Source organism: Pygocentrus nattereri, chromosome 11 (genome assembly GCF_015220715.1).
Source record: "Pygocentrus nattereri isolate fPygNat1 chromosome 11, fPygNat1.pri, whole genome shotgun sequence".
In the NCBI taxonomy this organism is placed as follows: domain Eukaryota; kingdom Metazoa; phylum Chordata; class Actinopteri; order Characiformes; family Serrasalmidae; genus Pygocentrus; species Pygocentrus nattereri.
In genome coordinates, this window is record NC_051221.1 from 2,070,416 (window position 1) to 2,094,747 (window position 24,332).

At 42.8% G+C, this 24,332-nt stretch overlaps 1 protein-coding gene, 2 long non-coding RNA genes and 3 gene segments (V, D, J or C); 2 read left to right on the top strand and 4 right to left on the bottom strand.

Moving 5' to 3' along the window:
- Nucleotides 1-24,332, top strand: part of LOC108416665 — a 137,024-nt gene that overhangs the window by 107,909 nt on the left and 4,783 nt on the right.
- Nucleotides 1-24,332, bottom strand: part of LOC108416138 — a 143,147-nt gene that overhangs the window by 89,383 nt on the left and 29,432 nt on the right.
- The window catches only part of LOC108417185, a 107,605-nt gene that overhangs the window by 56,704 nt on the left and 26,569 nt on the right, over nucleotides 1-24,332 (bottom strand).
- On the bottom strand, nucleotides 6,624-10,117 carry LOC119264382. Its single transcript, XR_005130991.1, has 2 exons — nucleotides 9,985-10,117; nucleotides 6,624-6,735 (listed from the first exon to the last, which is right to left on the bottom strand). It is a non-coding gene; the product is annotated as an uncharacterized LOC119264382 (long non-coding RNA).
- Nucleotides 14,796-16,303, bottom strand: LOC119264396. Its single transcript, XR_005131006.1, has 2 exons — nucleotides 16,213-16,303; nucleotides 14,796-15,473 (listed from the first exon to the last, which is right to left on the bottom strand). It is a non-coding gene; the product is annotated as an uncharacterized LOC119264396 (long non-coding RNA).
- Nucleotides 23,199-24,050, top strand: LOC119264261 (stonustoxin subunit beta-like; the record flags this gene model as incomplete). The annotated part of the gene is made up of 1 exon (XM_037542474.1): nucleotides 23,199-24,050. A coding segment is annotated over one exon (549 nt), but the record flags the coding sequence as incomplete, so codon positions are not given.

The following is a 24,332-nucleotide window of genomic DNA, read 5'->3' on the forward strand; positions in this document are numbered from 1 at the left end:
CTACTGACCACTGTTTCCATCAGGTCCAGTTAGACTCTTGGGAAGTTCTGCACTGTAGGAACACAGAACAACAGTGTAAGTCGTGTAGTGTGAAAGGTGTTGAGAGAGAAAGAGCAGCTTCAAATCAGACTCCAGTGAAAGTGTTGATACTTCAGGGAAATAATGACTAAAGTACTATGAAAAGTACAATTTTAGAGATTATTTTCTCCAAAAGATCCCAGAAAGGTGTTACTAAATAAACGTTCTATGCATTTTGTGGTAAAATAAATTGCTAATGCCCCAAAATGAGAGGTGTGAGCAGCAGCAGACCAGCCCAATAATGATTAATGCAGAAACCCTCTACATCACTCTGTGAGAGGCTTTAGTTTATCTTATCAACAGCTCTGGCGATGCTAGTGCCCATAAGGGGTTTGTAATGTTATGTTAGCACCAAGCTAACAGTGGTGCATGTTAATATTATATGGAACATCTTCCTTAAACAGACCTTCCAAGCTTATAACAGACATTCTGTCTACATATTTTAACTGTGTTTCTGTTTTACAGGGACTTCTTCAGTAAAGATCTGACCTGAACCTGTATCTCTGTAATGTTATTGGAGGAGCCTGTTATCACTTCTGTTCAGTTTCAGTGACGTAGTTTCATGTTCCAGACCTACAGTGATGGTATTTTTATCATTCCTATAACTAACTTTGATTATTTGATTACAAAAAGGAATTTGTAGTTTTAAATGAATTCTATATTTTGAATAAAATAAATATAAATTCTTCATTATTTTGCTATTTTGGAAAGGCTTTTGACGGCATTTGACCTACACAAGCAGAGAATAAATGAATTCATGTAACTGATGTTTACAGTGACAGTTTATGTGTATAAAAATTAAAATCTTTTAAACCTGAATGTTTTTTAAAAGAATGCAGTTTTTAAACTGGACCTTGGCTGACCAGCTGGACAGATAATAATTCCATTATGAATTCATCCGATTTACGTGTAACTGCTTAGTACTCACCCTGTAAAGATCATCTCCTGCTAAAAGCTGATGAGTCTGAGTTTGTTGAAGGACTTCTTCAGGGACTCCCTCTTTCTCAGGACTGAGAGAAACATCCATTTCATAATCTGTCCAGATCCTTATAATAAACTTTAGAATAAATGAGACTGGAGCTGAACTCTACAGCTAGTTCCAGACCTGTGGAGATCAGGAAATAAACCCCTAAAACCACAAAGCATTTCCAGTCTAAGAACAGAAGAACAAACTCCATCTAAAGTCCTGATTTCCACAGAGTGTGTTATTGTGTGTGTCCATCCTCCCCCTCAGCACCTGCAGTAGAGTCCAGCTGCAGCAGTGCAGTCTCTGTGCAGCTGGACTGAGGGGGGTTTTTGTACACCGACTAAACACTGTGGGAACACAGCAGTACTACTGATATAATGATAACTCTGACAGTAATAATCTCCTGCATCTTCAGTCTGGACATTACTGATGGTCAGAGTGAAGACAGATCCAGATCCACTGCCACTGAAACGAGCTGGAACACCTGACTGTCTGCTGTTAGCCCAGTAGATCAGGAGTTTAGGGGCTTCTCCAGGTTTCTGCTGATACCAGGCTAACTTGTCACCACCATTAACGCTAGTGCTGGTTCTACAGCTGATGGTAACTGAGTCTCCTGGAGAAACAGTTTTCACTGCAGGAGTCTGAGTCAGTTCTCCAGTGCTAGAACGCATTAGTGCTGCTGCATAGTTTCCAGTTCTTTTGAGTTCAGTCTGAGTTCTTTACTGTGATGAATGGTGATGGTCAGTGTTGTTAGAGAGGGAGTTCAGCTGGAGATTCAGTGCAGTGCTGTGTGTTGATCTTGAGGGAGTTTGGCTGAATGAAGCTGAACATCTGGTGAAAGTGCTGCTCTATTCTGGGAGAAAGAGGACGACTCAGGCCTGTTCATGCAGATCTGAGTTCCACCCCACTGCTCTCTCTCTCTCTCTGTCTCTCTCTCTCTCTCTTTCTCTGTCTTTCTCTCTCTCTCTCTGTCTTTCTCTCTCTCTCGCTCTCTCTCTCTCTCTCTGTCTGACTGTTTACTGCTTAAAACTGCTTGATTGTGTTCAGCTGGGTGGGCTGTGGGGGGGCTGGTTTCACTTCTTCCTTTAGTGCTGCTTCGTAGTCGTAGTGTCTCGTCCCTCATTAAACTCATCAGGTAATTCTAAAGCCCTTCATGGGTTTAGTCCAGTGTGCTGGACTAAGACTACAAAAGTATGAGGACTGTAGAGCGTTCAGGGCTGGAACTGAGAACCAGTGTGAGGAACCTTTGAGAATAAACTACTGAACTGTCAGGCAGGTAAAGGACTGTGAGAGGAGAGATCCACTGATGCTGCTCCAAAGCCTTTATTTCTCCAAGCTGAGAACTTTCCACCACAGCACAGCAGCTCACGGCTCAGAGCTCCACCCATTCATTAGCTTGTGTGGTCTGAAATAAACTAGAGTGGAATAAACAGCACAGCAGTTTAAGGAGTCTAGAGAATTAACTCCTCCCCTTCAAGCAGTAATGAAGTCCACACTACTGTTTAAGACTCATCACAGGCTTTAACTACAAGTCCACCATCTCCAACATCTGTTTAACTTATACAACAGCGCCTCCTTGTCGGGGAAGCGGGTCTCTTTTCACTGACGGGACTACAGTCACTAGAAAGGCTGCCGCTCTGCTTTCACAGTGAACAGACGTGGTACATAAACAGGGCAGCATCACCAAATAAAGAGGAATTCTCTGTGTTAGAGCTGCAGTTGAGAGATAATCCTGTACCTAATAAACATCAGGCTGATCTGTGACCTCATGACCCTGCACTACTCCATAAACACTGGTGTTATTCAGGTCTCAGTGAACTCACACATTAAGTATGTAAGACCTGTTTTATACCTTCAGGACACTTTATTAATTAAGGCCCAGTCCCATTTCTTATTTCTACCCCTACCCCTTGTTTTTGAGTGTAACCCTCCCTCTTGAGACGGTGTTAGAAGGGCTAGTGGTTGAAATCTTCCCCCTATGAAATGGGACGACCCTTCAAGCACCAGAGACGTCATCAGTCGTCTCCAGTGACTTCTATGTAAACAGGTGCGACGAGGTTTTCCGGCCATTTCCAAAACGCAGCCTCCACCTCAAATCAAATCAAATCAAATTTATTTGTATAGCACTTTTTTACAACGGATGTTGTCACAAAGCAGCTTTACAGAGTTTCAGAAAAGAAAAAGTTTCAAGTGAACTCTAAGAATGTACAGAAACCCCCCGGTGGGCAAGCCAGGGGCAACAGTGGCAAGAAAAAACTCCCTCAGAACTGAGGAAGAAACCTTGGGAGGAACCAGGCTCACCAGGGGGGACCCATCCTCCTCTGGTCAAACTACCTACAAGTGATTTTATTACTAATATTAACAGCAGTAATATTGGTATTATGAATAACTAGGAGTCTATGAAAACATCAGCGTAGGGTGGGCAGCTCATCCGAGGTAGGTGGTTGGGGCGTGGGCAGCTGGTCTGAAGTGGGTAGCAGGGGGGCTCGGCAGTCAGTCGTCCTTCAGTGTCCAGCCGGACATGTGGGTGATTGTATACTCGGAAAGAAAGCAGGGAGAGGGAATTAGTTTTGTTCTATCCGTTTGTACATAAACAGGGAATGTAAACATTTACAGAGTGTGGCTAACGACTCCGGCAGATCTGACTATGACAGCTTAACTAAAAGGAGAGAACCAGAAGGACACTCAGACACGGCAGCACTCTGAAACAGTTCGGCATCCCTCCGCTCCACTGTCCACAGACCTGAGTGACCGCGTGCGAGCAGCGGGACGACAGCACCAGCGTCTCAGTTTACTATAATTCCCTGTGTCCATGGACCCCTGGATCTGCTGCCTTTATCTAGGGGGAACATTAGCTACCAAAAGCTGAACTGAACAAGTGAGTTTTCAGCCTAGTCTTAAAGATTGAGACTGTGTCTGAGTCCCGAACAGTTTCTGGAAGATCATTCCAGAGTTTGGGGGCTTTATAAGAAAAAGCTCTTCCCCAGCTGCAGCCTTAGGAATTCTGGGGACTATTAATAAGCCAGTGCTCTGGGATCTGAGTGGTCGTGATGGCTCATAATGAGAAATAAGGTCTTGCAGGTATTCAGGAGCAAGACCATGTAGGGCTTTATACGTCAATAAAAGGATTTTATAATCAATACGGAATTTAATAGGTAGCCAATGAAGTGATGATAGCGCTGGACTGATATGATCAGATGTTCTAGTTTTAGTGAGGACCCTGGCTGCGGCGTTTTGGACTAATTGGAGTTTGTTTAAATTCCTGCTCGTGCATCCTGACAGTAGTGCGTTACAGTAGTCTAGCCTGGAAGTAATAAAGGCGTGTACTAGTGTTTCTGCATCACGCAGGGACAGGGCATTTCTGATCTTGGCGATGTTGTGAAGATGTAGAAAAGCTGTCCTAGTGATGCCGCCTGTGTGTTGATCGAGTGATAAATCTGAATCTATTATAACGCCGAGATTTTTAGCTGCTGATCCAGGTGCGGCTGGAAAGTCGGCGAGATTTAAGATTAAATCTGGTGATTTACTTCTTGCTAATTTTGGACCCAGAAGGAGAACCTCTGTTTTGTTACTGTTTAATAGGAGGAAGTTGCGTGACATCCAGCCTTTCACGTCTTTTACACAGTCCTCCATTTTCTTTAACCTGTATTGGTCATCAGGCTTGGCTGATATGTACAATTGAGTATCGTCTGCATAACAATGAAAGTTTACGCCATGGTTACTTATAACTGTGCCTAACGGTAACATGTATAGGGTAAATAATAAAGGTCCTAATATAGAGCCCTGCGGAACTCCAAATCTCACTTTTGAATAATTGGAAGATAAATTGTTTACCCTAACGAACTGATAATGTTCTGATAGGTAAGATCTGACCCATGATAGGGCCGTCCCTGTGACTCCAACCATGTTTTCTAACCTTTCTAGGAGAATATTGTGGTCTATTGTATCGAAAGCCGCGCTGAGGTCAAGTAGCACTAAGAGAGATATGTAGCCTTGATCAGAGGCAAGAAGAAGATCATTAGTTATCTTACCTAGAGCGTCTCAGTGCTGTGGTGTGGCCTGAATCCAGACTGGATTTTCATATATATGGTTCTTATGTAGATATGAACTAAGTTGTTGGGCCACAGCTTTTTCTAAGATCTTAGATATAAACGGTAAGTTAGAAACAGGCCTGTAATTAGACAAAACGGCGACATCAAGATTTGGTTTCTTGATCAGAGGTTTGATCACTGCTAGTTTAAAAGCTTTGGGTACATGGCCCAGACTAAGGGATGAGTTTACTATAGTTAAAATAGGGTTTATAATGGCTGGCAGGACTTCTTTAAGTAATTTTGATGGAATTGCATCGAGTGTGCAGGTTGTGCAATTTGCAGAAGAGATAATCTTCTCTAGCTCCAGCTGTGGGAGGGGGTAAAAGGTTTCCAGGCTCTTTTCTACAGCTGTGTTTTGTTCTATATCAGCCAAGTCAGATGATGGCCAAGCTGGATTTAATACTGTGGGTTGAATTTGTTGTCTAATATTATCAATTTTATTATTAAAGAAGTCCATAAAAACTTCACTGGTGAGAGTTTCTGGGATTTCTGGTTCATTACCTGCCTGATTTTGTGTGATTTGGGAAATCACATTAAACAGAACTCTAGGATTCTATTTATTATTCTCGATCAGCGAGGCCAGATATGCTGAGCGAGCTTCTGTGAGAGCATTTCTATACTCTATAAGGCTGTCCTTCCAGGCAGTGTGGAACACTTCCAGTTTGGTTTGACGCCATTTCCGCTCTAATTTCCGAGCTGTTTGTTTTAAGGTCCGGGTTTTATCGTTGTACCACGGGGCTTTTTCTGTCTTATTCTTTTTATTTTAAGTGGGGCCACATTTTCTAAAGTGGATCGTAATGTATTTTCTAAATAATCGGTTAGTAAATCTAGTTCCATTGGGTCTGATGCAGTGGAGACTGGGGTTGATAACTCTGGGAGATTTTCTATAAATTGTAGGGCGGTAGAAGGTTTTATTGAGCGCTTTGTTGAATAACGAGGGGACGTATATATATTATGGCTAAATCGTAGCTCATATGAAATTAAGTAATGGTTGGAGATCACTGTGGTTTGCGGTAAGATATTAAGCTTGTCTATGTTAAGACCTAGTGTCAAAACTAAATCTAACGTATGACTACAGTAGTGTGTTGGCCCTGTTACATTTTGGGTAAAAATATCAGAAATATAGCAATGTAGCAATGAACACATAATCCATGAATTTGAGTGTTGGACTGCATATAAACTATAAAGACAGGGGGGCCCATAACAGACCCCTGGGGAACACCCAGAGCATCAGGAGCAGTGGGGGATTTATGTTGCTGTATAGTGAAGAGCAGAGATGAATATTAACTAGTTATATTTCCTCAACAGTTCCATGTATTAAAATACAGGTGATTTGTTTTCTCCTGACTGTTTTCAAATTATAATACTTTCATTTCCGATCAAGTAGAGTAATCTACTTTTTACTGAGTTATTCATATTTACTTCATGATTTATGTGTTAAATTCCATTTTAGCTCATTGGTGATCTCTGTACTGCTTTGTGATCGGTCACATCTCTTTGAAGTCAGAGTCCATGGTGGGTCACTCTGTCTAACAGCTCATCACCTGCTATTGACCACTGTTTCCATCAGATCCAGTTAAACTCTTGGGAAGTTCTGCACTGTAGAAACACAGAACAACAGTGTAAGTCGTGTAGTGTGAAAGGTGTTGGGAGTGAAAGAGCAGCTTCAAATCAGACTCCAGAGAAAGTGTTGATACTTCAGGGAAATAATGACTAAAGTACTATGAAAAGTACAATTTTAGAGATTATTTTCTCCAAAAGATCCCAGAAAGGTGTTACTAAATAAACTTCTTATGCATTTTGTGGTAAAATAAAATGCTAATGCCCCAAAATGAGAGGTGTGAGCAGCAGCAGACCAGCCCAATGATGAATAATGCAGAAACCCTCTACATCACTCTGTGAGAGGCTTTAGTTTATCTTATCAACAGCTCTGGCGATGCTAGTGCCCATAAGGGCTTTGTAATGTTATGTTAGCACCAAGCTAACAGTGGTGCATGTTAATATTATATGGAACATCTTCCTTAAACAGACCTTCCAAGCTTATAACAGACATTCTGTCTACATATTTTAACTGTGTTTCTGTTTTACAGGGACTTCTTCAGTAAAGATCTGACCTGAACCTGTATCTCTGTAATGTTATTGGAGGAGCCTGTTATCACTTGTGTTCAGTTTCAGTGACGTAGTTTCATGTTCCAGACCTACAGTGATGGTATTTTTATCTGTAAGGGGGAGCGAGGAGGCGGACGCACACGCTGAGATAAGCGAGATTTATTACGGGCAAATCCAGGGTCGTGGTCAGAACAGCCCAGGGTCAATGAGCCGACACGGACAGATCGAGGGTAAGACATGACGAAAACAACCAGAACCAACACAAACAAAGACCAGGTACAACGATACAATGATACAAAGATACAAAGACTGGCAAACGCAAAGGGCAAACACAGGGCTTAAATACACGTAACAATGAGGGACAGGTGAATACAATCAGGGGCGGAGTTACAAAGCCAAAACACGAGCACATGGACAGGACTGGGAGGAGCCAACCATGACAGAACCCCCCCCAAAGGCACGCACACCGGGCGTGCCACACAGAACAAAACAAACCAACCCAACAAAAAAGCGAAACCCAGAGAAAGACAAAACTAAACTAAACAGGCACAGACACCGAAGCCAGAGCAGAGGCAGAAACGGGCACAGAGGCAGAAACGGGCACAGAGGCAGAAACGGGCACAGAGGCAGGAACGGGCACAGAGGCAGGAACAGAACCACAAGAGGCAGGAACAGAACCACAAGGGGCAGGAACAGAACCACAAGGGGCAGGAACAGAACCACAAGGCACAGGAACAGAACCACAAGGCACAGGAACAGAACCACAAGGCACAGGAACAGACACAGACGGAGACACACAAGGCACAGGAACAGACGAAACAGAACGAGGACAAAAAACGGAGGGAGGACGAGGAGGCACACCAAAAAACGACGCCGACCGAGAGACGACCGGAGACACAGGACGAGGAAAACAAGAACGAACAACAGACCACGCAAAAGACAGGGGAACAGGCACCAAGACAGACACAGGAACGGAAACGGGCACGGAAACAGAAACAGGAACAGAAACAAAAGGAGACACAGGAACGGGAACCACAACAGGAACGGGAACTGAGACAGACACAACAGTAGGGAAAAGGACAAAACCAGGTACAGAACAAGGCAGAAACAAAGGAACGGAAACAGACACAGAAGGCACAGAAGGACCACGGGGAACAGGGACAGAAACGGGATTCCCAGGGGGAACAGACACAGACGAGGGCGGGATGGGTGGGAACAAAGGGGATGTAACGTCCACGGAGGCAGGCGCGGGGCCTGCTGCGACGTCCACGGAGGCAGGCGCGGGGCCTGCTGCGACGTCCACGGAGGCAGGCGCGGGGCCTGCTGCGACGTCCACGGAGGCAGGCGCGGGGCCTGCTGCGACGTCCACGGAGGCAGGCGCGGGGCCTGCTGCGACGTCCACGGAGGCAGGCGCGGGGCCTGCTGCGACGTCCACGGCGACTGGCGGCGGGTCCGGAGGCGCGGCGACTGGCGGCGGGTCCGGAGGCGCAGGCTTGCCGCGGGGTGCGGCCACGGGATCAGAAGTGCCGCGGGGTGCGGCCACGGGATCAGAAGTGCCGCGGGGTGCGGCCACGGGATCAGAAGTGCCGCGGGGTGCGGCCACGGGATCGGGCTTTCGGGCTGGGGACCTCTGCTCCAACCTGGAGGAACACACAGATACTGGATCCACTCGGCCGTTCCCAAAGCTCACTCGAGCGCTAGGCAGCTCGCAGTGACGCTTGCGAACGAGCCGAGTACCAAAAAACGGGTCATCTGAATGTTCGTTCCGTCTGACCCCGTCTTGCACTGCAGGTCGCTCCTCCCTGCAGTGGCGCTCAAGACGGGCAGACCCAAGGCGCTTACCTGAGCTCTCGCCTCCCGGACACAAGGCGGGAAGGCCCTCCGCTTTCTTGCGGGACCGACGAGACGCTCGTGTTCCCTCAGCGCCAGGGGATTTGCTGTCTCCGGCTTGGTGGCGTTGGGACACGGCGAACTCGGGCTGCTTTGAAACAGCCGGAGTTTCGTCCCAACGGAACAACCACATGCCGGAGTCTCGCTTACCTGCTGCGTCCTGTGGTGGCCAGTCTTTCTGTAAGGGGGAGCGAGGAGGCGGACGCACACGCTGAGATAAGCGAGATTTATTACGGGCAAATCCAGGGTCGTGGTCAGAACAGTCCAGGGTCAATGAGCCGACACGGACAGATCGAGGGTAAGACATGACGAAAACAACCAGAACCAACACAAACAAAGACCAGGTACAACGATACAATGATACAAAGATACAAAGACTGGCAAACGCAAAGGGCAAACACAGGGCTTAAATACACGTAACAATGAGGGACAGGTGAATACAATCAGGGGCGGAGTTACAAAACCAAAACACGAGCACATGGACAGGACTGGGAGGAGCCAACCGTGACATTATCATTCCTATAACTAACTTTGATTATTTGATTAAAAAAAGGAATTTGTAGTTTTAAATGAATTCTATATTTTGAATAAAATAAATATAAATTGTTCATTATTTTGCTATTTTGGAAAGGCTTTTGACGGCATTTGACCTACACAAGCAGAGAATAAATGAATTTATGTAACTGATGTTTACAGTGACAGTTTATGTGTATAAAAATTAAAATCTTTTAAACCTGAATGTTTTTTAAAAGAATGCAGTTCTTTTAACTGGACCTTGGCTGACCAGCTGGACAGATAATAATTCCATTATGAATTCATCCGATTTACGTGTAACTGCTTAGTACTCACCCTGTAAAGATCATCTCCTACTAAAAGCTGATGAGTCTGAGTTTGTTGAAGGACTTCTTCAGGGACTCCCTCTTTCTCAGGACTGAGAGAAACATCCATTTCATAATCTGTCCAGATCCTTATAATAAACTTTAGAATAAAGGAGACTGGAGCTGAACTCTACAGCTAGTTCCAGACCTGTGGAGATCAGGAAATAAACCCCTAAAATCACAAAGCATTTCCAGTCTAATGAACAGAAGAACAAACTCCATCTAAAGTCCTGATTTCCACAGAGTGTGTTATTGTGTGTGTCCATCCTCCCCCTCAGCACCTGCAGTAGAGTCCAGCTGCAGCAGTGCAGTCTCTGTGCAGCTGGACTGAGGGGGGTTTTTGTACACCTACTAAACACTGTGGGAACAGGTTTGTGCTACTGATATAATGAAAACTCTGACAGTAATAATCTCCTGCATCTTCAGTCTGGACATTACTGATGGTCAGAGTGAAGTCAGATCCAGATCCACTGCCACTGAAACGAGCTGGAACACCTGACTGTCTACTGGTAGCATAGTAGATCAGGAATTTAGGAGCTTCTCCAGGTTTCTGCTGATACCACGCTAGATAGTGATATGTGCTCCAAGCATACACTGCAGTGCTGGTTCTACAGCTGATGGTAACTGAGTCTCCTGGAGAAACAGTTTTCACTGCTGGAGTCTGAGTCACAGTCACCTGACCACTGGATCCTGAAAATTAAAAGAAAAAAACGATGAAAACATTAAAAGAAATATTGTATAAAATGTAAAATACAACAAAATGTAAATCAAACAGGACAGAAATAAATTTACACAAAGATAAATGAGTGAGTCACCTTGAGTCCAGAGGGTCAGTGTCCAGATGAAGATGGAGACCAAAGTCATGGTTGCTGTGGGTGAAGTTTGTGGGGCAGCAGCTCTCAGTCATGAAGTGTTAAACTCACAGGAATATAAACACTAGCAGAGCACTGAAGCATGGGCTGATCATGCAAAGTGGAGCCTCTATGGAAATGGACTCACCAAACACCTCCATAATAAACACGTCTGATTATTCAGATCTGATTAAAAAGTTTCAGCTCAGTTCTGTTCATTCAGTGTTAGACGTTCATCTCTAAAGCTCATCAATAGTTGATGAGTGTAGAAGAGCTCAGGGTGAACAGAGAGGAGTGATGGAGGTTTATGTACAATGACTTCACTGAAATGTAGCACTGTGGTTCTCTTTCAGTGGAGGAACCAAACTCACTGTGAAAAGAGACTTTTATTCTATTTAAACAGGAGATTCATTTAATCCCCTCATTATCAGCTGCAGATCATGATGACCAGCTGGTCTGAGGTCAGTGAGGTTCTCCTGGATGAAGACATTCACAGGTTTTAATGAGAGGTTTGAACTGTTTCTATGACACTTCATCTGATGGTAGTTAGATTAGGAGTTAGGAAAGTTCTAGTTGTTCCACTGTGGAAAGAGGAACCAGTGAATGTTCTCCAGTGCTAGAACGCATTAGTGCTGCTGCATAGTTTCCAGTTCTTTTGAGTTCAGTCTGGGTTCTTTACTGTGATGAATGGTGATGGTCAGTGTTGTTAGAGAGGGAGTTCAGCTGGAGATTCAGTGCAGTGCTGTGTGTTGATCTTGAGGGAGTTTGGCTGAATGAAGCTGAACATCTGGTGAAAGTGCTGCTCTATTCTGGGAGAAAGAGGACGACTCAGGCCTGTTCATGCAGATCTGAGTTCCACCCCACTGCTCTCTCTCTCTCTCTCTGTCTCTCTCTCTCTCTCTCTCTCTCTGTCTCTCTGTCTGACTGTTTACTGCTTAAAACTGCTTGTTTGAGTTCAGCTGGGTGGGCTGTGGGGGGGCTGGTTTCACTTCTTCCTTTAGTGCTGCTTCGTAGTCGTAGTGTCTCGTCCCTCATTAAACTCATCAGGTAATTCTAAAGCCCTTCATGGGTTTAGTCCGGTGTGCTGGACTAAGACTACAAAAGTATGAGGACTGTAGAGCGTTCAGGGCTGGAACTGAGAACCAGTGTGAGGAACCTTTGAGAATCAACTACTGAACTGTCAGGCAGGTAAAGGACTGTGAGAGGAGAGACCCACTGATGCTGCTCCAAAGCCTTTATTTCTCCAAGCTGAGAACTTTCCACCACAGCACAGCAGCTCACGGCTCAGAGCTCCACTCATTCATTAGCTTGTGTGGTCTGAAATAAACTAGAGTGGAATAAACAGCACAGCAGTTTAAGGAGTCTAGAGAATTAACTCCTCCCCTTCAAGCAGTAATGAAGTCCACACTACTGTTTAAGACTCATCACAGGCTTTAACTACAAGTCCACCATCTCCAACGTCTCTGTTTAACTTAGACAACAGCGCCTCCTTGTGGGGGAAGCGGGTCTCTTTTCACTGACGGGACTACAGTCACTAGAAAGGCTGCCGCTCTGCTTTCACAGTGAACAGACGTGGTACATAAACAGGGCAGCATCACCAAATAAAGAGGAATTCTCTGTGTTAGAGCTGCAGTTGAGAGATAATCCTGTACCTAATAAACATCAGGCTGATCTGTGACCTCACTGACCCTGCACTACTCCATAAACACTGGTGTTATTCAGGTCTCAGTGATCTCACACATTAAGTATGTAAGACCTGTTTTATACCTTCAGGACACTTTATTAATTAAGGCCCAGTCCCATTTCTTATTTCTACCTCTACCCCTTGTTTTTGAGGGTAACCCTCCCTCTTGAGACGGCGTCAGAAGGGCTAGTGGTTGAAATCTTCCCCCTATGAAATGGGACGACCCTTCAAGCACCTGAGACGTCATCAGTCGTCTCCAGTGACTTTTATATAAACAGGTGAGACGAGGTTTTCCGGCTATTTCCAAAACGCCGCCTCCAGCTGTGGTGGTCTCACCTGTGTGGGCTCTAGGCGTCTATCCGCGATTGTCAGATGGTCGCATGCAGTGAAGCAGCTTTAAAACAAACGACTCACTAACAAAGTGGTTTTGCAGCACTGCTTTATTTTAGAAAGCGCTGGTCATTCTTTGCTCGGAGCCGGACGAGCGGTCTGGTGTCAGGAAGCACTTACAGCAGATGTCCGGTCTGCCATAAATGCACCAAAGAGTGCAGGGATGATGCTCCCAATTACTTACAGATTGAAATAAATCAATCAAACAGGCCGTTATCAGTTTTTCCTTTGGTGGATTCTTTCTTTGTTGTGTTGTGTTTATGGTTTGCTCTTTGCTTTATTTATTTTTTAAGATCAGTGAAAGTTAAATAACTGATCATCAAGCTGAGAAGAATAATTTGTAAAATGTGAGACATTATTCTTCTGTGAACTTAGTTAGATGATTGATGAACATAATATTTTAAGGTAGTCCTGTTCATTTTATAAGTGAATGAATAAAAAACTCCTACAGTAAAGTTACTGGGTAGTTTATTATAGTTCATCTGCTATTGTGCAGCAGTAGATGTTCAATGTTGCTGTGAAAAGTGAGAAGACTTCTTCAGGGTTAAGAACTGTTTGATTTGAGGAGTTTGATTTGAAAGGACTTGCAATAAAGATGTCAAATCTAATTTTGTGTGTTTTCTGTGATAATGTGGACATTCATGAAAACATTTGACATTCTGTGTAACTTGGATCCCGCAAAGGTCTCTATCCACTGGAATTCCTTGGAGAAATATAAGGAAACACAGTTATTCCAGAGTAACTATGTAAAAGTTCCACTTTATAATAAGTGGACAGTTCCTGTGTAGTTGTTATGTAGGTCCTGTGTAATGGAGTGGTGATATAAACGTTGCTTTGGAGGTGGTACAACACATTTAATTAAGGTCTTTAAAGTTAGATTTTAGGATAAGGGGACGTCTCCTGCACCGTCACATTGCAGAATTGTTTAAAGCTGAAACTGGTTACAGTGTCACGGCGCTAGCAGCATAGATATTATCTAAACGTTGGGAAAGCTGGCTGGTCCAGTGTAATAATGTGTTACTGCAAGTTATTCCATACTTTCTTTTACTGCTGGACATGACCAGAACTAAACTGCTGTTCCAGTCCAATTACAAATGTAACTACACTTGTTATTACCCTCATGTAATTACGTGAGTGAGAATAGACTGTTACGACTATCCAGATACACGTGTGTAATTACATGGGGCAAACTGAAGGTGATACACGTGTGTAATTACATGGGGCAAACTGAAGGTGATACACGAGTGTAATTACATGGGGCAAACTGAAGGTGATACACGTGTGTAATTACATGGGGCAAACTGAAGGTGATACACGTGTGTAATTACATGGGGCAAACTGAAGGTGATACACGTGTGTAATTACATGGGGCAAACTGAAGGTGATACACGTGTGTAATTACATGGGGCAAACTGAAGGTGATACACGTGTGTAATTACATGGGGCAAACTGAAGGTGATACACGTGTGTAATTACATGGGGCAAACTGAAGGTGATACACGTGTGTAATTACACAACTTGTGCTTCTCTAATCAATGTGTAACAGTGATTAAATCATATGTAGTTACATTGTTGTTACATATGTTATTTATATGTAACTACACAGTTATTATGGACACATAATATAAAGTGGGACCAGTCATTCTTTTTGGAAATCATGGACACTGTGTCCTCCGGGACTCAACACTCAAGTACATGAACTAAAATAAATATCAATATAAAATAAACTCCCCTGAGCTTTTTTCAAACCATAATATCTTCACTTTTAGATACGCACAAAGGTCAGTATATAAATCTACATTTTACTGTTTCTTTTATTCTGTGTTTAACTTCATCATTCAATTCAATTCAATTCAATTCAATTCAGTTCAACTTTATTGTCATTGTACAATACAGGGTAGTACAGTATAATGAAACACTATGGGGCGACTTTTCCAGTACAGTAATAAGAGATGCATAGTAAACAGGGCAGAGACTAAAGACAGTAAAAGACAGACAGAATGTGCGGTCAGTAGGTTCAGGTGTTGAACGTAGACAAGATGTGCGTAGGCGAGTGTTATAGGTGTCCTGGACGTATAGACAGTTAGTGCATAGTCAGATATTCAAGTGTATCAGGTATAGAGACAGAAATGTGCTGGTGAACTGCAGTCCAGTAAATGCAGAAGTGCTAGTGGTGTAAACAGTGGTCAGTATATAAAGTCCACAGTGCAGGTACAGAGGAGCAGCATAACGTTCAGGTAACATCTTAAATAAACAGTTACAGTATAAATATTTACATATACTAGAAATAAGGCTTAGCCAGAGATGAAGTGCACAGCATACAGTCCTCTGAGCTGGTGGAGCTCAGTGTGTAGAGGGCTGGGTGGTCAGGCTGGTCAGTAACAGCGCTGCCAGTCACAACATTTATGCTGTTTTTAGATTGGGAACATCTTTGACCTCGGAGTCAGACTCCATAGTGGATCACTTCAACAGCACACCAGCTGCTGCTGACCACTGTGTCCATCAGGTCCAGTTAGACTCTGGGGAAGTTCTGCACTGTAGGAACACAGAACAACAGTGTAAGTCATGTAGTGTGAAAGGTGTTGAGAGAGAAAGAGCAGCTTCAAATCAGACTCCAGTGAAAGTGTTGATACTTCAGTGAAATCATGACTGAAGTAGCAGTAAAACTATAAATTAAATAGGAGTAAATAAAAAGATCAGATCCAAAATATATCAGAACTCTGAGTTTCTCTACAGAACTCAGTCCTGAACTGGGACTTTTAGAGCTAGACCTTCAGTTCAGGTCATTACTGTAGAAAATCAGTCATAAATAAATAAATAAATCAATAACAGGAACAGTGATCTGCTGTAGACGTTAAATGTTGAGGGGACAGGATTCATTTGAATCAGTTCATGTGGACGTCTAGTTTAGCACATCTAAGCGGTTTGTAATGTAATGTTAGCTCCAAGCTAACGGTGGTGCACATGTAGAGTTTTATAGCAGCTCTGACTTAAACTCAGATGTTCAAAGCTTATAACAGACATTCTGTTTCCATAGTTTAGTGTTTCAGTTTTACAGAGAATTCAGTAAAGATCTGAACTTCATGTCTGTCTCTGAACATTACTGGAGGAGTCTGAAGGTCTTCATGCTGTAACATTTGAGTGAACTGGTTTTACTGAAATAAACACTCTAAATGTGTTATTTCAACTGAATGAGGCCAGAAAAGATGATTGTTACCACATGAAGTAATTATTTGAGGTTAAACAGATGAATTACTGTTTACAGTCTACTGACCTCTGAATATGATCTCCTAATAAAAGCTGATGAGTCTGAGTTTGTTGAAGGACTTCTTCAGGGACTCCCTCTTTCTCAGGACTGAGAGAAACATCCATTTCATAATCTGTCCAGATCCTTATAATAAACTTTAGAATAAATGAGACTGGAGCTGAACTCTACAGCTAGTTCCAGACCTGTGGAGATCAGGAGATAAACCCCTAAAATCACAAAGCATTTCCAGTCTAATGAACAGAAGAACAAACTCCATCTAAAGTCCTGATTTCCACAGAGTGTGTTATTGTGTGTGTCCATCCTCCCCCTCAGCACCTGCAGTAGAGTCCAGCTGCAGCAGTGCAGTCTCTGTGCAGCTGGACTGAGGGGGGTTTTTGTACACCTACTAAACACTGTGGGAACACGTAGCCACTGATCTCATGATAACTCTGACAGTAATAATCTCCTGCATCTTCAGTCTGGACATTACTGATGGTCAGAGTGAAGTCAGATCCGGATCCACTGCCACTGAAACGATCGGGAACACCTGACTGTCTACTGGTAGCGTAGTAGATCAGGAGTTTAGGAGCTTCTCCAGGTTTCTGCTGATACCAGGCTAAGTATGAACCACCATGAACGCTTGTGCTGGTTCTACAGCTGATGGTAACTGAGTCTCCTGGAGAAACAGTTTTCACTGCAGGAGTCTGAGTCACAGTCACCTGACCACTGGATCCTGAAAATTAAAAAGTAACATATTTGAAATGCAAAATTCATAAAACAAGTAAACAGAAAATGAAATTAAAAGGTTTTATCAAAGTATAAAAATACAGAACTGTATTTATTCAAAGGTGAATGACTGAGTGACCTTGAGTCCAGAGGGTGAGCGTCCAGATGAAGATGGAGACCAAAGTCATGGTTGCTGTGGGTGAAGTTTGTGGGGCAGCAGCTCTCAGTCATGAAGTGTTAAACTCACAGGACTATAAACACTAGCAGAGCACTGAAGCGTGGGCTGATCATGCAAAGTGGAGCCTCTATGGAAATGAAGGAAAATATTTCCTCTCTAAAAATTTGTAATAAGAAGGAAAAAGTTTGAATGTTTTATTAGAGAATTTGAAGTTTTAAGGACAGTTTTTAAGAAGAAAAGGCTGAGCCAGAATTCATCAGCAGTGTGAGACGGAGGGCTTTTTGTGAGTTTGCCGTCACTGTAGTGTATCAGAGGTTTTTGTATGATGACTTCATTGAAATGCATCACCGTGGTGGACCTTTGGTGGAGGAACCAAACTCATTGTGAAAAGTAGATTTTCTTCTTCAAAACCTCAAAATATTTAAATAATTATTCACACCGAGTCCATTTAAGATGAAGAGGACTATGTTTAATATAAGTTGAAGCTAAATAAGTGACCTGTAAATAACCTCATGATTACAAATAATGATAGTTTTATTCGTTCTCAGAACTGAGTTTGTGTGTCTGAGCAAATATACAATTACCCTGCTGTCCACGACTGAGAAGAAGCAACAGAGACGTTATTTAAACGTATGATGGTCTTTTTGACAGAACAGAACTGGTTGCTGCATTACACCAACCGATTACTCACCCCGATAGTCACAAAGTGCTTTGAAAGACTGGTTATGACCCACATCAAAGCCAACATTGACATCGCTGGGGATCCACACCAGTACACATGCTGGAAAAACCGATCCACAGAGGATGCCATCTCCTCTGTGGTCCACACTGCCCTCACCCACCTGGAGAGAAAGGACTCTTACGTCCGGATGCTCTTTGTGGATTTCACATCTGCCTTTAACACCATGATTCCCCAGACCCTGGCTTACAAACTCCACACACTTGGACTGAGCACCTCTCTCTGTAATTGGGTCCTGGACTTCCTGACTAACAGTGAGGATCCACAACATCTCCTCCTCCTCCTCCACCATCATCCTCAGCACCGGCTCCCCTCAGGGCTGTGTGCTGAGCCCCCTCCTGTTTACACCGATCACATATGACTGCTCAGCCATCCATCCAGGCTGTCAGACTGTTGGAGTCAGCCTTCCCACCACCGTGGACATTTACACCTCCAGATGCAGGAAAAGGGCCACTGGCATCATGAAGGACCACCACCCATCCAGCACAAACACTCTTCGTCCCGCTCCCCTCAGGTAGGAGGCTGCGGAGCATTAAGAGTAAAACTACCAGACTGAGGAACGGCTTCTTCCCTGAAGCCGTGAGACTCTTAAACTCCAGTTAGACGTCACTGCAACGGCACTTCACATCCACTGATTCATCTCTGCTGCTGGACTGAATCAGTGCCCCCACTATATCACCCCTCCACTATATCACCCCTACACTATATCACCCCTCCACTATATCACCCCTCCACTATATCACCTCTCCACTATATCAGCCCTCCACTGCATCACCCCTCCACTATATCACCCCTCCACTATATCACCCCTCCACTATATCAGCCCTCCACTGCATCACCCCTCCTCTATATCACCCCTCCACTATATCAGCCCTCCACTATATCAGCCCTCCACTATATCACCCCTCCACTATATCACCCCTACACTATATCACCCCTCCACTATATCACCCCTCCACTATATTACCCCTACACTATATCACCCTTCCACTATATCACCCCTACACTATATCATCCCTCCACTATATCACCCCTCCACTATATCACCCCTCCACTATATCAGCCCTCCACTGCATCACCCCTCCACTATATCAGCCCTCCACTATATCACCCCTCCACTATATCACCCCTCCACTATATCAGCCCTCCACTGCATCACCCCTCCTCTATATCACCCCTCCACTATATCAGCCCTCCACTATATCAGCCCTCCACTATATCACCCCTCCACTATATCACCCCTCCACTATATCACCCCTCCACTATATCAGCCCTCCACTATATCAGCCCTCCACTATATCACCCCTCCACTATATCACCCCTCCACTATATCACCCCTCCACTATATCACCCCTACACTATATCGCCCCTCCACTATATCACCCCTACACTATATCACCCCTCCACTACATCACCCCTCCACTATATCACCCCTACACTATATCACCCCTCCACTATATCACCCCTACACGTCACTTTATACATTACCAGTATTAAGATGTACACCTTCTACCTCGTACTCATGCTGCTGTGTTTCATGCTGCTGTTATTTGCACCTTCTATTTATTGTTTATTGTTACTTTTGGGAGTTAACTGGACCATTTTGTTCCACCTCATGTACCACATGTGATGCGAATGACAATAAAGCCTTATCTTATCCTATCTTATCTTATCTTATCTTGTCTTATCTTATCTTATCTTATCTTATCCTATCTTATCTTATCTTATCCTATCTTATCCTATCTTATCTTATCTTATCTTATCCTATCTTATCTTATCTTATCTTATCCTATCTTATCTTATCTTATCTTATCTTATCTTATCCTATCCTATCCTATCTTATCTTATCTTATCTTATCTTATCCTATCTTATCTTATCTTATCTTATCCTATCTTATCTTATCTTATCTTATCCTATCCTATCCTATCTTATCTTATCTTATCTTATCTTATCTTATCCTATCTTATCTTATCTTATCTTATCTTATCTTATCTTATCTTATCCTATCCTATCTTATCTTATCCTATCTTATCTTATCTTATCTTATCCTATCCTATCTTATCTTATCTTATCTTATCTTATCCTATCTTATCTTATCTTATCCTATCTTATCTTATCTTATCTTATCCTATCCTATCTTATCTTATCTTATCTTATCTTGTCTTATCTTATCTTATCCTATCTTATCTTATCTTATCTTATCCTATCTTATCTTATCTTATCTTATCTTATCTTATCTTATCTTATCTTATCCTATCCTATCCTATCCTATCCTATCTTATCTTATCTTATCTAATCTCATCTTATCTTATTTGTCTCACAGCACCCTGTATGTATCTGTTTACTATGAATGGAGTGATAAGGCATTTTAGAGGCATCAAACTCCTAGTCTGGTTCCTTTCACCACCACTGTGATCAATTCTGACTTGGTAAGTTTATCTAGAACAGTCTTCACACCAAACCACTCTGAATGACTCTGTTTACATGTCAAAGATGTTTAGTCATGCCTGTAAAGGAATATGTAAAACTTTACAGTGCTGTGGGTCTGCAGGAGCAAGACTAAAACAGGGACAGTTGACTTTTAAGTGTTAATACTGCCTCTTGTTTTATTCATTTGATCTATCTGTCATCAGTAGGCTTAAGAGTAGCTACGTGAAGTTCATTAAAGCCAGTTCACACAGACAGAGAGATCATGTGATTTACAACCCCATTTTCAAAAAAAGTTGGGATGCTGTACAGAATGTAAATAAAAATAGGATGCAATGATATCCAAATCAGGTAAACTACATTTTTGAAGGACAATATAACAGAACACCTGGACTCTTTTACCCAGAGCAGTGCTGCTGTAAATCATGCAGAATGTGGTTTGACATCGTCCTGCTGAAATAATCAAGGCCTTCCCTGAAAAAGACGTCGTCTGGACGGCAGCAGATGTTGATAAAACATGTTTATATCATTCAGCTTTAATGGGGCCTTCACAGATGAGCAGGTCACCCAGGCCATGTGCACTAATGCCCCCTAAACCATCATGAATACTGGCTTTAGAACTGAGCACTGATAACAGGCTGAGTGGTCTTCAGCCCGGAGGACACAGTGTCCATGATTTCCTAAAGAATTTCAGATGTTGATCCGTCGGACCGCCGGACACTTTTCCACTTCCCCTCAGTCCATTTTAAATGAGCTCGGGCCCAGAGAAGGTGGCAGCGTTCCTGGATCCTGTTTATATTTGGGTTCTTCTTTGTGTTTTAGAGTTTAACAGCGTTTGTGGATGCAGTGATGAACTGTGTTCACAGTCAGTGGTTTTCAGAAGTGTTTCTGAGCCCATGCAGTGATTTCCACTACAGAATCATGTCTGTTTTTAATGCAGTGCTGCCTGAGGGCCCAAAGATCACGGCCAGCAGATACTGGTGTTCAGCCTCGTCCCTCACAGACAGAGATTTCTCCAGATTCTCTGAGTCTTTAATGATATTCTGCACCGTAGACGATGAAAAGCAGAAGCTCTTTGCTGTTTTACGTTGAGGAACGTTCTTCTTGAGTTGTTGCTCTATTTGCTTAAGTAGTCTTTCACAGAGTGGTGACCCCTCCTCACCTTTACTTTCAACATATGTTGTCTTCATATCATTTTCAATTAAATATAGGGCTTACATGATTTGCACATCATAGCATTGTTTTGTTTTTATTTACATTTACATAACAATGTAATGTCAGAAGTGAGGCATTTTTAAATCAGTGTGAAAATCGAATGATAGTGGGTGCCAATGTGGGCCTTGCATATACACAAAGAAATGGTTAGCTGTACTCGACTAAAAAATGTATACAAAATTGAAATACAATTGCTACATTTATCCTGGGCAAGATATCATTTGAATATAATTGATGCATTGTTATTAAATTTATTTCAGAATCAGAATATGTGGTACTAAAAGTGTGACCAGGTGTGAATCATGTATCAGAGCTCTTGGTATGAATTTGATGAGATGCTGGTTAGGATCTCCACCCATTCCTTCAGCTGCTCAGTGAAAGAACCAGTTATCTTCATGACTGAGCCCTCATGAAGTAAATGAAGGGTTAGAGTTGTGTACAGCAGTGTGTGAGTGTGAGAGAGTGACAGAGATTAAAGGTCCTACATGAAGGGAGAGTCATGAATGTGCTGTTAAGATACAACAAGAAACAAGAGATAACAAGTCTTAACAGAGCCCTGAGACGCCTGTAGCACAGGTTTTTCAAGACACTGTAGTTCAAACATGCTTCAAATGTGGGAATTGCGTTATACAAAGGAAACTCAATGTATGTTGTCTTTCCAGTTTCTGACTGAACTAAAGACATTTCAGACGCAGAGAGAGCAGAAGATAACTGGACTGTACACAGAGAGCTGTTTCAGACAAAGACTTTCAGGAGATGTCATTAAGGAGACTTGACAGTGTGTGTGTGTGTGTGTGTGTGTGTGTGTGTGTGTGTGTGTGTGTGTGAGATTACAGGATTAGGGAAATGATTGGTTTTTAAGGAAATGTTGTGTCTTGCAGACATTATTCAAGTAAAGAGAAGGAAAAGTACTGAGTAGCTAAATATTAATGTGATTACATGAAATAATTATAAAAAATAATAATCAAGTCAGTTAATGATGCAGCGTATATGAGCTAAACGCTGAATATCTGCTCAAACTTTCTGAATGCATCTACACTGACCATTCAAAGGATTCTGTTAATGACATTATTATATTTCCCTCCAGAGTCCAGAAAGAGACACCTGGAAGAAATATGAAGTCCTTAGCCAAGGTATGTCTGTGTGTGTGAATGTGTGTGTGTGTTCACGCTAAGATATATATATATATATATAAAACTAAGTTCATGCTGTTTTCCAGATCTTTTAATACTTTTTTTAGATTTTAGTACTGTAAATATTACGAAGGGAAACACACTGGTTGATTTTTATTTATAAGACACTCTCCGGTCATTTGCCAGAATACATCACTTCACTGATGAACACAAATAACAGTAATTATCAGACTCGCTCTAGTAACTGGCAAGATTAGCACTACCTTGGCCTACCTGTGTAAAATGAAAGTATTAAGTCTCTCTGGATAAGAGTGTCTGCCAAATGCCATACATGTAAATGTAGGACAGGCATGCTACAGAGCTGTTCTGCCTCCAGTTGTTTAAACCTTATCCATGACAATGGAGCTCTAATTGGTCAGACTCGTTTTCAATGCTTCAATGTGGAAAAAGGCATATATGTATGTATATGTGTGATAATGAACAAATAGTGTAAATAAAGAGTGAACAGGCCTTTATTGTCTCTCTGCACACACACACACACACACACACACACACACACACACAGTCTCACTCTGTTTGCGTGGTCTCCTGTAAATTACAGATGCCTGTGATCTCACCCTGGATCCCAACACAGTACACACACGTCTCCATCTGTCTGAGGGGAACCGGAAGGTGCAGTGTTTGAAACAGGATCAACATTACGCCGATCATCCAGACAGATTTGAGTACTGGCCGCAGGTGCTGAGTGTTCAGAGTCTGACTGGACGCTGTTACTGGGAGGCTAAGTGGAGTGGGGAGAAGGATGCTGAAATATCAGTGTCATACAGAGGAATCAAGAGGAAAGGAAAAAGTGATGACTGTGTGTTTGGACGCAATAATCAGTCCTGGAGACTGAACTGTTCTAAAAACAGTTATTTTGTCTGGCACAATAATCGGACTACTGAGATACGGCTCCCCACCTCCTGCTCCCACAGAATAGGAGTCTATCTAGACTGGGAGTCCGGCACTTTGTCTTTCTACAGAGTCTCACCTGGCACGCACACACTGACCCACCTACACACACTCGCCACCACGTTCAGTGAACCGCTGTATGCGGGATTTAGGGTTTTGGATAATCAGTCCTCAGTGTCTGTGTGTGTGTGAGAGACAAAACCTTTACAGAGGGTTTGGGCTTTGGGTTGGATAAGATCTGTTGAAAAAACATCATTGCAGGTAACTAGTTTCTGGGCGTGTATCTGACATGTCTAACAGAGAAAAGTGTTAGGCTAGTAGAACAATGTAAGACTAGTATAAACAATCAGATCCTATTGCCTACTTTCAAGTGGACTAACAGTGCTTATCTGAGCTATAATGCAAGCCAGAATGTATAAGGTGCATCTTAAGCAACGATGTTTTTGCAGAAGGTTTCTATCTGTCAATTTAAATTAAAACAAAATGTACTGGGAACTGCAGCACCTTCGATCTGTGTACTGACCAATGCTACCATTAAGACTTCTATTTAATTAATGGTAGCACTTTATTTTGCAGTACAGTAAGTAAATAATTAAATATTTTTAGTGGAAAATTCTTAAACAGAACTGTGAAGGCTAGAAGCTCCAAGACATAACTTTCCACTGGGCTGCTTTCACATGGTCATGGCTCTGACACGCACTCTGGCTCCGTCGCCCAGAATCCCCTGGGTTTGCTTGACTACTGTTTATGACCATTTTGCTTGTTTTTCCCACTCTG